The sequence below is a fragment of the Convolutriloba macropyga genome, chromosome 5 (genome assembly GCF_964194025.1).
Source record: "Convolutriloba macropyga chromosome 5, txConMacr16.3, whole genome shotgun sequence".
Taxonomy (NCBI): Eukaryota; Metazoa; Xenacoelomorpha; order Acoela; family Convolutidae; genus Convolutriloba; species Convolutriloba macropyga.
In genome coordinates this window covers 36,382,522-36,395,808 of record NC_134472.1, presented here as the reverse complement: position 1 = coordinate 36,395,808, position 13,287 = coordinate 36,382,522, and the positions used below count along the sequence as shown (strand labels likewise).

At 35.6% G+C, this 13,287-nt stretch overlaps 2 protein-coding genes across 3 annotated transcripts in view; both read right to left on the bottom strand.

Moving 5' to 3' along the window:
- LOC142339364 (protein LZIC-like) overlaps positions 1–13,287 on the bottom strand; it is a 206,333-nt gene that overhangs the window by 64,460 nt on the left and 128,586 nt on the right. The gene's annotated exons all lie outside the window — the stretch shown is intronic.
- Positions 7,042–13,287, bottom strand: part of LOC142339363 (ubiquitin-protein ligase E3C-like) — a 52,247-nt gene continuing 46,001 nt past the window's right edge. The window contains exons 17-18 of the mRNA XM_075389364.1: positions 7,744–8,151; positions 7,042–7,373 (exon numbers count right to left, since the gene is read on the bottom strand). Of these exons, the coding sequence (XP_075245479.1) occupies positions 7,203–7,373; positions 7,744–8,151 (579 nt within the window). The 3' untranslated portion in view covers positions 7,042–7,202. The remainder of the gene's footprint in view (positions 7,374–7,743; positions 8,152–13,287) is intronic.

The window sequence follows — 13,287 nt, the reverse complement described above, 5'->3', positions numbered from 1 at the left end:
TACGTTAAATATATTGATCGATCTAATCGACTGGTAAAAATAGCAGCTGAGCTAAGTGAGGCCGGAACAAATATTGCTTTTAAAGCATCTTTTCAGTTAAGAGATACGCTTCTCCTTTCTTCGTAAGATTACTTATTAACTTTTAAGTTCAAGTAGTTCGCATTCTTTTTAAAATCAAAAAGAAATACTTTTGTTTCAGTTGAACTAAATTTCTAAGATTTTCGAGACATTTTTTTGAACTGAACTGGTTTCTGTTTCATGAAAGCAATAAATTAGATATGTGTTTTGTGCTGATTAGACAACTCATTAAAAACATTAACAAAAGGAAGCAATATTCATTTCAGATTATTTTGCAGCTCTTGCATTTTTCACGCAAAAATAGCAAAAACATAAACATTTTAATAATTGATAAATGTTTAGATAAACAAAAAGTAAAACTTTTTTGAATTTCTGGATTGAAATATTTCTGAAGCTAAATCTTTCTTTACAAATTTCCACAATCTTTATTTTATACCAACTTTCAAATGTTCAACTAAAAAAACATTTGACAAAGAGATTGGTCTTTCATAGTTAACTCATTTTCGAATAGTCGTTGAGTAATTGGCAAAAATTGCTCCTGCTAAATGAAGATGAATATTATCCTGGCCTTATTTTTTCCAGCTCAGCTAAAGCGTCGTTTGCGTTTAACTACTAAACGAAAAAAATTTAAAAGCATTATCTAAATTGGTTGAATATTAAACTTTCAATGATTTTACTATAAAGAAACAGTTGACAAAGAGATTGGTCTTTCATAGTATACTTATTTGCGAATCGTTGTTTTGTTATTGACAAAATTGATCCTGCTAATTATTGTGCAAAAACTTCGTCTGAACTTCCTTCATTAAGTCAAGAAAATACATTATGATAGCAATCTTTACAACAAATAATGAAGATTCTTTGTTTTCATGCAGCCAGAAATGTTCAACAATTTTGTTAGAAAGACACACGACTAAAATATTTGCTTCAAAGTTTGTCAGTGAGCTACTAAAATAGAGTTTTTGAAAAGGAATATCATGAGTATATGTTTTGAAAAGATTTTGTTATGTCTAATAGAATATTTGGTATTTCATAGGAACTCGGAGTCTAATTTTGTCAAAATAGATTGCAGACATGAGTTTCTTTTATTCGGTAAAACCCTGCAAGATCGCTAGAGTGAAGACCATAAAAGGCTGAAAATTTTAAGAACATAGCTGGCAGATTACCAGAAAATAGCCGCAATAGCCTCGTAGATCTGTGGTTTAAAAAAGAGCAGTAAAAAAGGCAGGCCAAAAAATTAAAGATGTTATATTTTGATTAAGACTCTGTTTAAACAATTGATGTCTCTATTAGCTGCATTCAAATATCCTTCATTTACTGTGATACACATTCACTTGACCTCATCGCTTTGAATTTAAGTAAAAAAAGTCAAATTCAAAGTGAGGAAGTCATTTTTGAGAGTGAGGTAAGTCACGCGTGACCAAAAACTTAATCACTCGAATGAACAAAAAAACTCACTCGACTAAGAGTGAGAAATGATGTTACGCATCCAATTCAGTTGAAATTGCATGAACAAATGAACAAAAAGCAGATGTGAAGTGGTTGCGACATCATATGGTCGTAACAAAAAAAAATCTAAAATCTTGACGACGAAAAAAATCATCGCAGGAGAAGTCCTGACGTACAATTAAACAATTTTTCATTGACTAAACAAGAAAACTATACCTAGAAAGGACTGTGAGTGAATTGAGACAACCATTTCTAAACAAAATCAGATAAAAAACAAAACAAACTCAAATTTGGTTTAACAAAAATTCTAGGCCTAGAAGGAACTATGAACAGATTGTGAAAACCGTTTAGAAAAAAAAATCCGATCCAAAAAATCGAAAAAACAGGAAAAAAAATAAAGTTGAATTGCCGAATGGGAACGAAAAACAACGAAAATTAGCGAGAAAGCTAATTTTCGTTCAAAAACTGTTTTCTCACTCTAATTTCAAAACATAGCCGGCAGATTGCCGGAAAATAGCCGCGATAGAAGCTTTTGGCCTGCCATGAATTGAAACAACTAAAAAAATGATTGACAGATCGACCGCCAGCTTTTTAATAGACCACTAGACTTTTTGGGTTAGAATAAGACTGTCATTTTTATGAGACACATTTGCTCTAAATGAAAAAGCCCTATGGAGCTTTTACAAAATTAATATTCAATATTAAAACTCTTGCCGAAACTCTTGCTGAAAATAGCCGCGATAGACACTTGTGGCCTTCCATAAACTGAAACAACCAAAGAAATAAGAGATAGATCGACCACCAGATTGATATTTGAAATCAAAAACTCAAGACCAATACTCACGAATCAGGGCGTATAAGTTTGGCACTATTTAGATGCACACTATTGATCTTCAACCAAAATGTTCATAAAAATTAAAGTTCCATAAGTGAGTTCAGAAGTCATTTTTTGACCAACAAACCATCATACAAAACAGACAAAATGATGCTACTGCAAGTCTTATCATAAGAATGTAATGAAACATAGCCAGCAGATTGCCGGAAAATAGCCGCGATAGACGCTTGTGGCCTTCCATGGACTTGAAACAACTAAAGAAATAAGATGGACAGAGTGACCACCAGTCCTTTAATAGAGCACTAGAATTTTGGGTTAGATTCGGACTCCAATTTTATGAGACATATACGCTCTATAAGAGAAAAGCCCTAATAGACCTTTTCAAACTTAATATTTGAAATCGAAAATTCAAGACACTAATACTCACGAATCAGGGCGTATAAGTTTGGCACTACTTAGATGCACACTATTGATCTTTAACTAAAATGTTCATAAAATTTAAAAATCCATAAGTGAGTTCAGAAGTCATTTTTTTGAGTGAGGTATATTTCGCAATTGTCCTATGAGCAGAAATGACGTCACGCACACAAATTTTAACTGCGAAGCAATAGTAGTTAGGGAAAAAGTCAATTCCAAGAAGTCAATTCCAAGAAGCCAGGTCGTAAGAATCATCGATGGAGACGACGAATTAAAAAAAAACATAGCAGGACAAGTCCTGACGAACAGTTCAAAGAACTTTCATTGACGAAACAATAAACGACTTATAACGGACTATGAGTGAATTGGGAAAACCATTTTTTAAAACATAGCTGGCAGATTGCCAGAAAATAGCCGCAACAGATTCGTAGATCGGCAGTCTAAGAAAAACAGTAAAAAAGACCAAAAAAATTCGTCTTCTCATTAAAGGCTGATCTGTTATAATTTGATTTAAAATCTGTATAAGTTATTGCTGCCTCTATTAGCTGGTCTCAAATAACCTTCATTTAGAGTGACACACACCCATTTGACCTTTTCTCTTTGAATTAAAGTAAACAAAAGTCAATTTCAAGTTGAAGTCATTTTTGAGAGTGAAGTAAGTCAAGTGTGACCAAAAATTTAATCACGCCAATGAACAAAAAACTCGCTCCACTAAGAGCGAAAAATGACGTCACACATGCAATTCAGTTGAAATTGCATGAACGAACGAACAAAAGTGACTGTGACGTCATAGCCGCGATAGACGCTTGTGATTTTCCATGATTTGAAACAATTAAAGAAATAAGATAGACAGATTGACAACCAATCCTTTAATAAACTACTAGACTTTTTGGTTAGATTCGGACTGTCATTTTTATGAGGCGCATACGCTCTGTAAGGGAAAACCCTAATAGAGCTCTTTCAAGGTTAACATTCGAAATCAAAAACTCAAGACTCTAATACTCACGAATTAGGGCATATACGTTCGGCTCTACTTTGATGCATATTATTGACTTTTAATTTGTAGCTGTTTACAAAATTTAAAGTTCCATAATTGAGTTCAGAAGTCACTTTTTTGAGTGAGGTAAGTCACGCAATTGACCCAAAAGCAGAAATGACGTCACGAACACAAATTTTAACTGCGAAGCAGTAGAAGTCACTGAATGAAATGAAAAAGTCAATTCCAAGAAGTCAAGGTAAGACAAAACAAAAATCTGTTCGACGATAAAAAAGATTGAGAGCGCAATATTAGCCGCCTGGAATTGCTGACGCGGCTTTTAAATAGAGTGATTAAAAAAATTTCACGCCGCAAAACCACTCGCTCTTTCGCTCCATTTCCTGTTTCGGCGTGACCAAAATCACTTCACCAATTTGACTTCAAAAATCATGAAAATTTGCGAACAGATCTTTAAAAAAAGACAGCGTCCCAAAACAATACAAACTCTTTGAATTGTAAAAAGAGAAGGCCAAACATGACCGACTAACGTCGGGCGAATTGCTCTCAAACAACCGGCGATCAGTTGAATTTGTCAGCAGCTAGCCACGGTTTAGTGACCTCTGGGAGCTACCTCTTCATCCCGTTTCAGAAGACGAAAGCCAAAAGGGTCAGATAAAAAATCGATCAAAGAAAAATTGCATAAAAGAGAAAAAAGGATTATATTTGCAACAAATTGCTTTTGAGAGCAAATAACAATGATTTTCTAAAAAGTGGTCATGTTAGGTCATTTAAGAAAATATGAATATTTTTCATAAACAACCTGTTAGGTCATTTATGAAAAAAAAACAATTCTACTATAACTAATTGTTATTAAGGATCAGAGTTGATGAATTTACGCCTAAACAGCAGCTGAAGTGCGGCATAAACAAAAAGAGAGAGAGATAGTGTGAGAGAAAGAGATAAAATGGGAACGAGAAAGAGAAAGAAAGGAACCCTAATCGAAAGAAAGAAAAAGAGACAGGAATATTTTCCATGATGGGATTCGACTCTGCAACTTCTAGTTTTCTCGCCTTGTTAAATAAATCATAGAAAACTGAAAAAGGTAAAATTAAAGTTTTCAATTTTGCAGCAAAAAACCAAAGCCATTTTTGTCTTAAAAGTTCTGTCAAGTAACCCATCTCAGAAACTTGAGAAGTTTCATTGGCCAGTAATGGTGGTTAAACTCGTAAAAGGACATGAAATATTGAAAAATTTTCAAAACAAAAAAGTCTTGCTAAAATTCAAGATAATGATATCTCAAGAACCATTTCATTGTCTCCGGAGACTATCCGGTATCCCTGTTTCAAGCCTGAATTAGTTTCACAGGATCATTAAGATCCATACATTTGGAACATAAAAATTATCCAAACATTTGAAAATTTGAAATTATAAATATTTTGAAAAATTGCTTAAATTCGTGATATTAAACTCTTTTAAGAACATTCCATTACATCTATCATCAATGCAGTAGCATATTGTCAAACCCTGGAAGTTCCCTGGCTCTTGAGGCTAGGGAAACCTGAAAATTGACAAAAAAAATTAAAACTTAAAAAATTTTAAGTTTATTAAAAAAAATAAAACAAAAAAGTAAAAACAAGAAAATCAAATCTGTTCAAATATGAATAAAAAAGGATCAAATTTTGTTATAAATTGAGATTCCAAAACAAAAATGTGTAACAAAAAAATTTCATCAAATTAACTAGTACGTACTGAAAACACTTATGTGAATTTTTTAAAAACACTTGAGGCCAAATTATGGAAAAAGTTATTAAAAACTACTTGCACTAAAACTAAAAAACTGGAAAAAGTTAATTATTTTTTTAATATTACAAAAGCAAATATATCCAAAGAAAAAATCGTTCCAATAGGGCATCCAGATGCTCGCAAGACAATAGGCAAGTCATAATAGGCTAAGAAAATTGTCTAAAATCAAAAACAAAAAAAACTGCAAAAAATTCACAAAAATAATTCCAACTTTTGCCTTTGTCATATTTCTTTGTCACAAAAAAATGATTCATATCCACAAAACTGTAACCAATTGTTATCTAAAATTTGCTCAACTAAAAAGGGTCTTATTAATACCCATTTGAGCTAGTAAAACAAAATCGTCAAAAACCGCAAAACATTCCCCGAAAATCAGCAAAATAAATTTAAAACCTCCGCATTAGCAAAAAATCCATATGAATTTTCAGAAACCCTCAAACGACTACCAGAACCAGACTAAAAATAAAACAAAATTATAGCCAAACCTCTTAACCAAAAAATATGAAAACTGCTTTAAAATGCCGCACGTGAACAAAAATTTGCTTAGAATTTTTTTGACACCTAAATTTCTCGCTCTCTAGAAAACAGCGATATGAACAAAAACCACTCTCTTTTCGCTCCACTCTTCATTTTGTTCAGCGACAAAATCACTCCAAACCTTTTCACGTGTTTCGTTTCCCGCTTCAAAATGCACTCCAATAAAATTGATTAAAAAAGACTCCAATACTCCTCTTCGAGTCGCAAAAAGACCGACAGGACTAATACAATTGCTACAAACTTCATTTGAGAGCAATTAATAATAGCCCCAGCTATCGCTGTGCGGCTACTAAAAAGAAACATAGCATGCCTTCTGAAAAACACAGACGCGTTTTCTGCTTTTCTTAAATCAAAGCCCCTCATTTAGATATGCAGTAAAATGAAATTTACTATGTTAATTTCTTCAAAGTCCATATCTATGCAAAACAGCAAAGGCCAAGTCATATTGTGACACAAAAAAGCGTAAATTTCAAACCTTGCCAGATTATTCCGCAAGCCTGATTGTTTTCGAAGGCTTTGCAAAAAATCCCTCCTTTTTTGTCACAGAAGCCAGCTGGTATCCATATGGATTCACAGTATATATTTATCTTCACTCTGCGATCTTCAGTATTCAACCTAATTTGGTGAAAATTAACAAAGATTGACTCTCGAAATTGACCATAGAATTAATACTGCGCTGCAAGCGTATCGACACACCAATATTCATGTTACTAGTCTGTTTCTTTGCTTCTCTTTTAAGACAGTTGTAAAGTGACAATATTGGTTTGTCGGTGAAATGAAATCTTCAGATCTCTTGAACCTCTAGGACAGATTCCACTTCCAAGCAAAGTATTCAATTTCATCACCCTTGTCAGATTGACCAGTTTCTATGGCAGACTTCGGTTCGGTTCATTTCTTGCAAGCTTTCATCTACGTGAAAACCGATTGTTCATACTCGAAGAAAAGCAAGTCATGGATATGTTAACTAAATTGAGATTAAGCACAAATATTTACAACAAATTAGTTGAGCTCTAATCTGATCCTACAAAATAAATATTCAGATTTGATTTTCGACCAAATGTCATTTTTAAACTCTCAGTTCTTCCAAGAAAGCAACAAATCAATTGCAGACTAGCTCAGTTCAAACCCACTCTTTGAATCGACGGCCATGATGAGTTTTTGCTCGAGTACCTCCTTGGATGGAAAAATGGGCAGTTTGAGCACATTCATACACACGCTGGCTGTCGGGAGTCTGTCCTCCGAGGGCCCTGCACTGTGGATCGCAATTGGCGGAAACACCTCCTGCAGAAAAATTAAGGCATAGTAAAATTCAATTCTCCTAGAATAGATTCTTTCAGCTGGCAATTATAGGCCGACCAAATCTGGTTATCGAGCGTGTTTTTAAATCAACGAGTACAAGAACAAATCAGGGAGTCTTTTCAACCAAAGCAAAAAAACAGCTGTTTTTTCATTCGAAATCCAATTTTATAAAACTGAACGTCATTCAACTTGATATCTCTATCTGTTAACCTCTTCAAGAGATTCATAGCATCAAAAATTACAGCTCCTTTATTTCCCAAACCAACAGTTTATTTGGGAACTCATTGCCGTACATTATATCAAAGGTGGTGGTAATGAGGGCGAAAACTTTCAGTCTCCAGTGCAAACTTACCTTAAATCCCAAAAGTGGTGGACGACTGCAACTGGTAATGAACTTAAGGAGCTCTGCTTTTCGTTTGTCATCCCAGGACTCCACAATCTGCCAGAAGCTCTCAATGTATGGATGGGAATCCGAGAAGGCACCATTAGAGTCTGACGAAGATCCAGCATAGACCGCGTTACGTCGCATGTCATCGACATCAATAGACACTGAAGCACCTGAGATTAGAGTCTGCAGCTCTGTAGGATTGAACATTCGTAACCAGTTTAAGGAAATTAGATCTGTCAATCCTGCGAGAAAGTGTGCGTGCTGTGTTCGGATCTGTCTGTTAAGCCAGTAGTCTGCCACAGTGTGCATGTAGAAAAGTCGATTCGCGTTGTCCACCACCACATTAGCACCATCTGGGATTAGCTCTACTGCCTAAAGTGACGTCCAAAATTAACAAACTAACCGAGAGACTCAGATCTTCAGCTTTTCTACTTCTGTGCAAACTATGCTAAAAAAATCAAGACGCAAAAATCCCACCAATTTTTGGATTTAGATTAAATAGAATGCACATAATATTAACGTCAGGCGAATTGCTCTCGAACGACAATTGGGGAGATGAGTACTGAGCTCAATCAGGGGTTTCAAATGGCGTTAATAAAAACCACTAATAACATTTAAAACGCAGAAAAGAACATAACCGGCATATTGTCGGAAAATAGCCACCGTTGAAACCCATAACCAAATCTGGTATTGAAAGAACCGAGAAAAAATTGATCGTTATGTAAAACTTTTTTTGAAAGTGCAAGCCATTTTGATTGATTTCGCAGCTACACATACTTGTTTCTTAAGAGAGCATAGATGGAGTAGTATCGAAACCTGGTAACGAAGACTAATTAACAAACTTCAATTACTGGGCATTTATGGGTCTATACCGTTTCTATTTCTGCTTTCGATACTGACTTTAGATTGCTTTGCTGAGCAACTGCTGCTTTAAAGCATTCTGAGCTGCCTGAGAGCAGAATAAAACAAGGCTAAAGAACTCAAACATAAGCGACCAAACTAACCGAATTGCGAGCGGTTGGCTTCAGTAGTAACCAGGTGGGGCTTAGGTGCGCCAGCATTAAGGAGTGAGCGGAGTTGAGGGGGAAGGGCGTCGAAATTGCCAGATGGAACGGGGGGAGTAAGAAACGCCCTTCACTAAATTTTCAGGAGTAGGAACCACCCTGCACGTCATGAATAAATGTCCTCAAAACAGGTGAATCACATACTTAGAGACTAGTAAGGCTCTGAAGAGAGCCGCTCAGCCAATTAATATCTTCGGGCTTTCAGGATGAAATAGTTGATGAAATAGATGAAATAGATATCAGGATGAAAAGTCGCAAGGGCCAGACAAAAATCGGTCCAGCACAAAATCGCATAAAAGAAGATCCCAGGTCTAAAATAATTGCTACAAACTTCGTTTGAGAGCAATTAAACAGATTTCACGCAAAACGAACAAGCTTTGAGCTAAGGTAAAACACATCAAATTTGACGAAACAGGTCCGACTAAGTAAAAATAAGCATGACCGGGAGACTCCAGAACCAAATTGAGGCAGATATTAACATGGGCCCAGCCAACTACTCGATAGCCAAAATTGAGAAAATCTGGTGAAATTTGGAAATTTTTTTCAGAAGTTCTTAACCCAAAACAGCTAGAGCAAAGAACTTGCAATAGAACTAGCTTGCATTCACTCAACATCTACCAACGGATAGAAAAGCAAGGAAAACGGTACAAAGAAACATAGCTGGCAGATTCCCAGAAAATAGCCGCACTAGCTTCGTAGATCTGCATTCTCAAAAAAAGTAAAAACGACAGACCAAAAAAATTCTTTATATTTTGATTTTGATTTAAAAAAATGGATAAGTTTTTGCTGCCTTTATGAGCTGCTGTCAAATAACCTTCATTTAGAGTGACACCCACCCATTTGACCGTATCTCTTTGAATTGAAGTAAATAAAAGTCGATTTCAAAGTGAGATAGTCATTTTTGAGAGTGAGGCAAGTCAAGTGTGACCAAAAATCTAATCACGCAAATGAAAAAAAAACTCGCTCCACTAAGAGCGAAAAATGACGTCACACACGCACTTCAGTTGCAATTTTAATACAAAATTCACTACAAAATGCCATTTCCTAACATATACGCCACGAAAAACTTTGTTCTGGATTAGTTACCTACGCAATACCCTCGAGAGAAAAGAAAATTACAACAAAGCTAGTTAAAAAAGCAGTGAAAAACAACAAATTTTTATCTATTTCAGTGAGATCAACTCTTTTTAACAATCAAGTGTCACCTCCAATCATAGAACAGCTCTAACTGAAAGGTTAAAAAGGAAAAATTATTGTGAAATGCACATCTCAGTAGAAATGGGCGAAAAAAACAGAGGACAAAAATGTTCCAAATACAACTATAATCACTCAAATTTCTTAACAAAAACAAAAATTACCCGGTATATCGCCGGAAAACAGCCTCCATTGATTCCTATAACCCCACTGGGGATTGAGGGAACAGAAAAACAAGGATAAAAATTGATTGCTGTACAAAAATATTTTTTAGGTGCGAACTATTTTGATTAGACTTCGTAGTTATGCATAGTCCTGTTTGTTAATGAGATAATGCAGGGGCTAGTATCAATTCCAAGAAGCATTAGAGATGTTAGCTAAACCTTATAAGAACAAGGTTCAAGTAGCAGGCATCTAAAATTGGGCTTTATGAGTTTATCCCGTATGTATTTTGATTTCGTTTTTCGATAGTGATTCTGCTCATTTTAGATTGCTTTGCTGAGCAACTGTTGTTCAAGAACAGCAGAAAGAGCAAATTAAAAAACTAGCCAAGAGAAGTCTAATAGATTTCACCCCAAATGTCGAAAAAGCCACAAAGTGAGGTAAAGCGAAACAAATTTTTATTCGACGATGTAAAAAAATAGGAGCGCAATTGATAGCCTGCTGAGAAGACGTGGGCGGCTATTAAAAACAACAGAAAATCAGAATCAGCCAAAAGTAAAATAACTAAAAACTACAACAACTACGCTCACCCAGTAGACTCCGCCAAATGCTACGAAAAGTAAGAAAAAAACTGCTAAAACAGCGTTCAAGGCAGCAAAATGACAAAAGCTCAAAATTGCGTCTAATATTTGCTTTAGATGATCAAAAATATATCCAAACATGCACTTAATAGTAATTATAATTGAAGAAACTACTTTGACTAAAAAAACTACTTTGGCTAAAACTAAAAAAGCTGCTCAAATGCCGCACATGAACAAAGATTATTTTCGCTTAGCAAAAATATTTTACATTTACTATTTCCACACTCTTTCAGAATGCTGTCAGAAAAAACATTTTGTCCCTTCTTTTGCTTTTTGTTTAGTAGATTGAACTAAACACTTATTTTCAAGTGCAGCATTGACTTTAACATTCTGTTTCAGTGACACTTAAAAATTTTATTAAAAACGGAAGATCACCAAGACTCATCTTCGAGCCGTAAAATATTAGCGTTGCAGCAATAGTCAGCTGGGGTGGAGTTTTAAAGGAGGGGTGTGGAGGTGTAACCACGGAGTCAGTAAATGACAGATAGGTGTGTGAAGGGCGTAGACGAGAGGTCGGTGTGGGTACGGGGGCAATGTTAATTATATGAGATAGATGACTGTTAACGCGTTAAATTTCAACTTTATAACCCCACTGACCATTGGGGTTGAAACAGTAGCGATAAAAACACAATTGACATCAGACTAATTTTTTCTAAGCGTCAAGAAACATTCGAAATTTGTTCGCTGGTTCATTAGATTCGATCTATAAATAAGGTAAATTCAGTCTCTTAATAGGAGGACAATAAGCTTAATCCAAATACCAGTTACTTCAAAGAAATCTGATCGCTTAATGAAATAATACTAGGTGAAGTCTTAGTACCCGCGCTTTATTGTGACTTATGAAAAAAGAAACATAGCTGGCAGATTGCCAGAAAATAGCCTCAATAGCTTCGTAGATCTACAGTCTAAGAAAAAACAGAAAGACAGACCAAAAAAATTGTTCTTTTCAATGAAGGCTGATATGTTATATTTTGATTTAAAATCTGTATAAGTTTCTGCTGCCTCTATTAGCTGCTCTCAAATAACCTTCAGTGACACGAACCCAATTGAACTTATCTCTTTGAATTAAATTAAACAAGCAGGCTCGCAATAACATTGCAAAAAATCATTCAACAGAATAGGAGGCTTGAATGAAATTAGGATTTTTTTATACCCAAGCTTGGGCTCGAAAATATGTCCCTCCTTTGAATGCCATAGGTCTTACCACATACGCCACCAATCCCTATTGTTTGCAAATATTGCCCTGTAGCAGCAAACTTTTGGTCAACTTATTTTTGGTTTTGCTGTGTCGCATGTTTAAGAAGCGGTAAGGCTTGTTAGGATGACGAGCTTCTCAATGGCGGCATAACGCGTCTCCAAACGCACATACTACGTTACGCAGCAAGTTCGAGGAGCTTTAAAAGATGCGGAAACTAGAAGCTTAATCATAGTGACATATCGCTATAAAAAATATAACATAGAAAGATGAAGAGGAGGAAAGGAAGAACAGAAATGGATGGAAAAAAACTATTATTTTTGGGCCAATAAAAAAGGAGGAATGTTTGGCACTAACTCGGGCGCGAACCAATGCCCCTCGCTCAAGAGTCATAGGTCTCATTCCTTACGCTACCGATGCGTACTGCACTGGACTATTGCTCTTTCTATAGCAGCAGAACTTTGATCAATGCGTTTATGGGATCGCCTATTTATGCGACATGTTTAATGAGCGTGAACACAAGTGCAGATAAGGAGCTTGAAAATGGAGGTACGGCGCGTCTCAAAACTCTTGTCTCATACGCTCTGCTGCAGCTCTAAGGGAAAATAAAGCATGTGACGATATGAGCCCTGTTAACCAGTTCGCCCATGTGCGACTTTCATTTAACAGAATCAGTGGTAAGACGGAAAAAATAATTTATCAGAGAAAGATAAAGATTTAAAGAGAAAAAAGAAAGACAAGAGTGGATCGAAGACAAAGATTACCTATTTTCGGTTCAAGACCTGAATAGCCATTTTTAGCAGTAAATTGGGTGCAAATTCATGCCCTTCGCTTAACTACCATAGGTCTTATCCCTGACGATACCGATGCGTAATGCATTTGTCTATTGCTCTTTCTGAAGCAGCAAAACATTAGTCGTTGGCTTTAACGCTCACCTGCTTTGGCAAGTTGTGCAGATTAGGAGCCAAAATATGACAAAAGAGAAAAATTGAAAAGAAAGAAACGAAAAAACGAAAAGGAACGATAAAATGAACGAGAGAAAAACAAAACACACTTCTCAAATGTGAGGTCCAGGAAATAATGCGTCTTCTGGCGTCTTTAGTTAGACTCGAACCTATGCCCCTCGCTTAAGAGCCATTGGTCTTATCATCTACGCTACCGCTGTCTGTTGCTTACGCCTATTGACCTTTAAAATGAGCAAATTTTTGGTTAGTGGCTAATTAGCTCGCTTGTTTTTGCTATGCGGCATGCT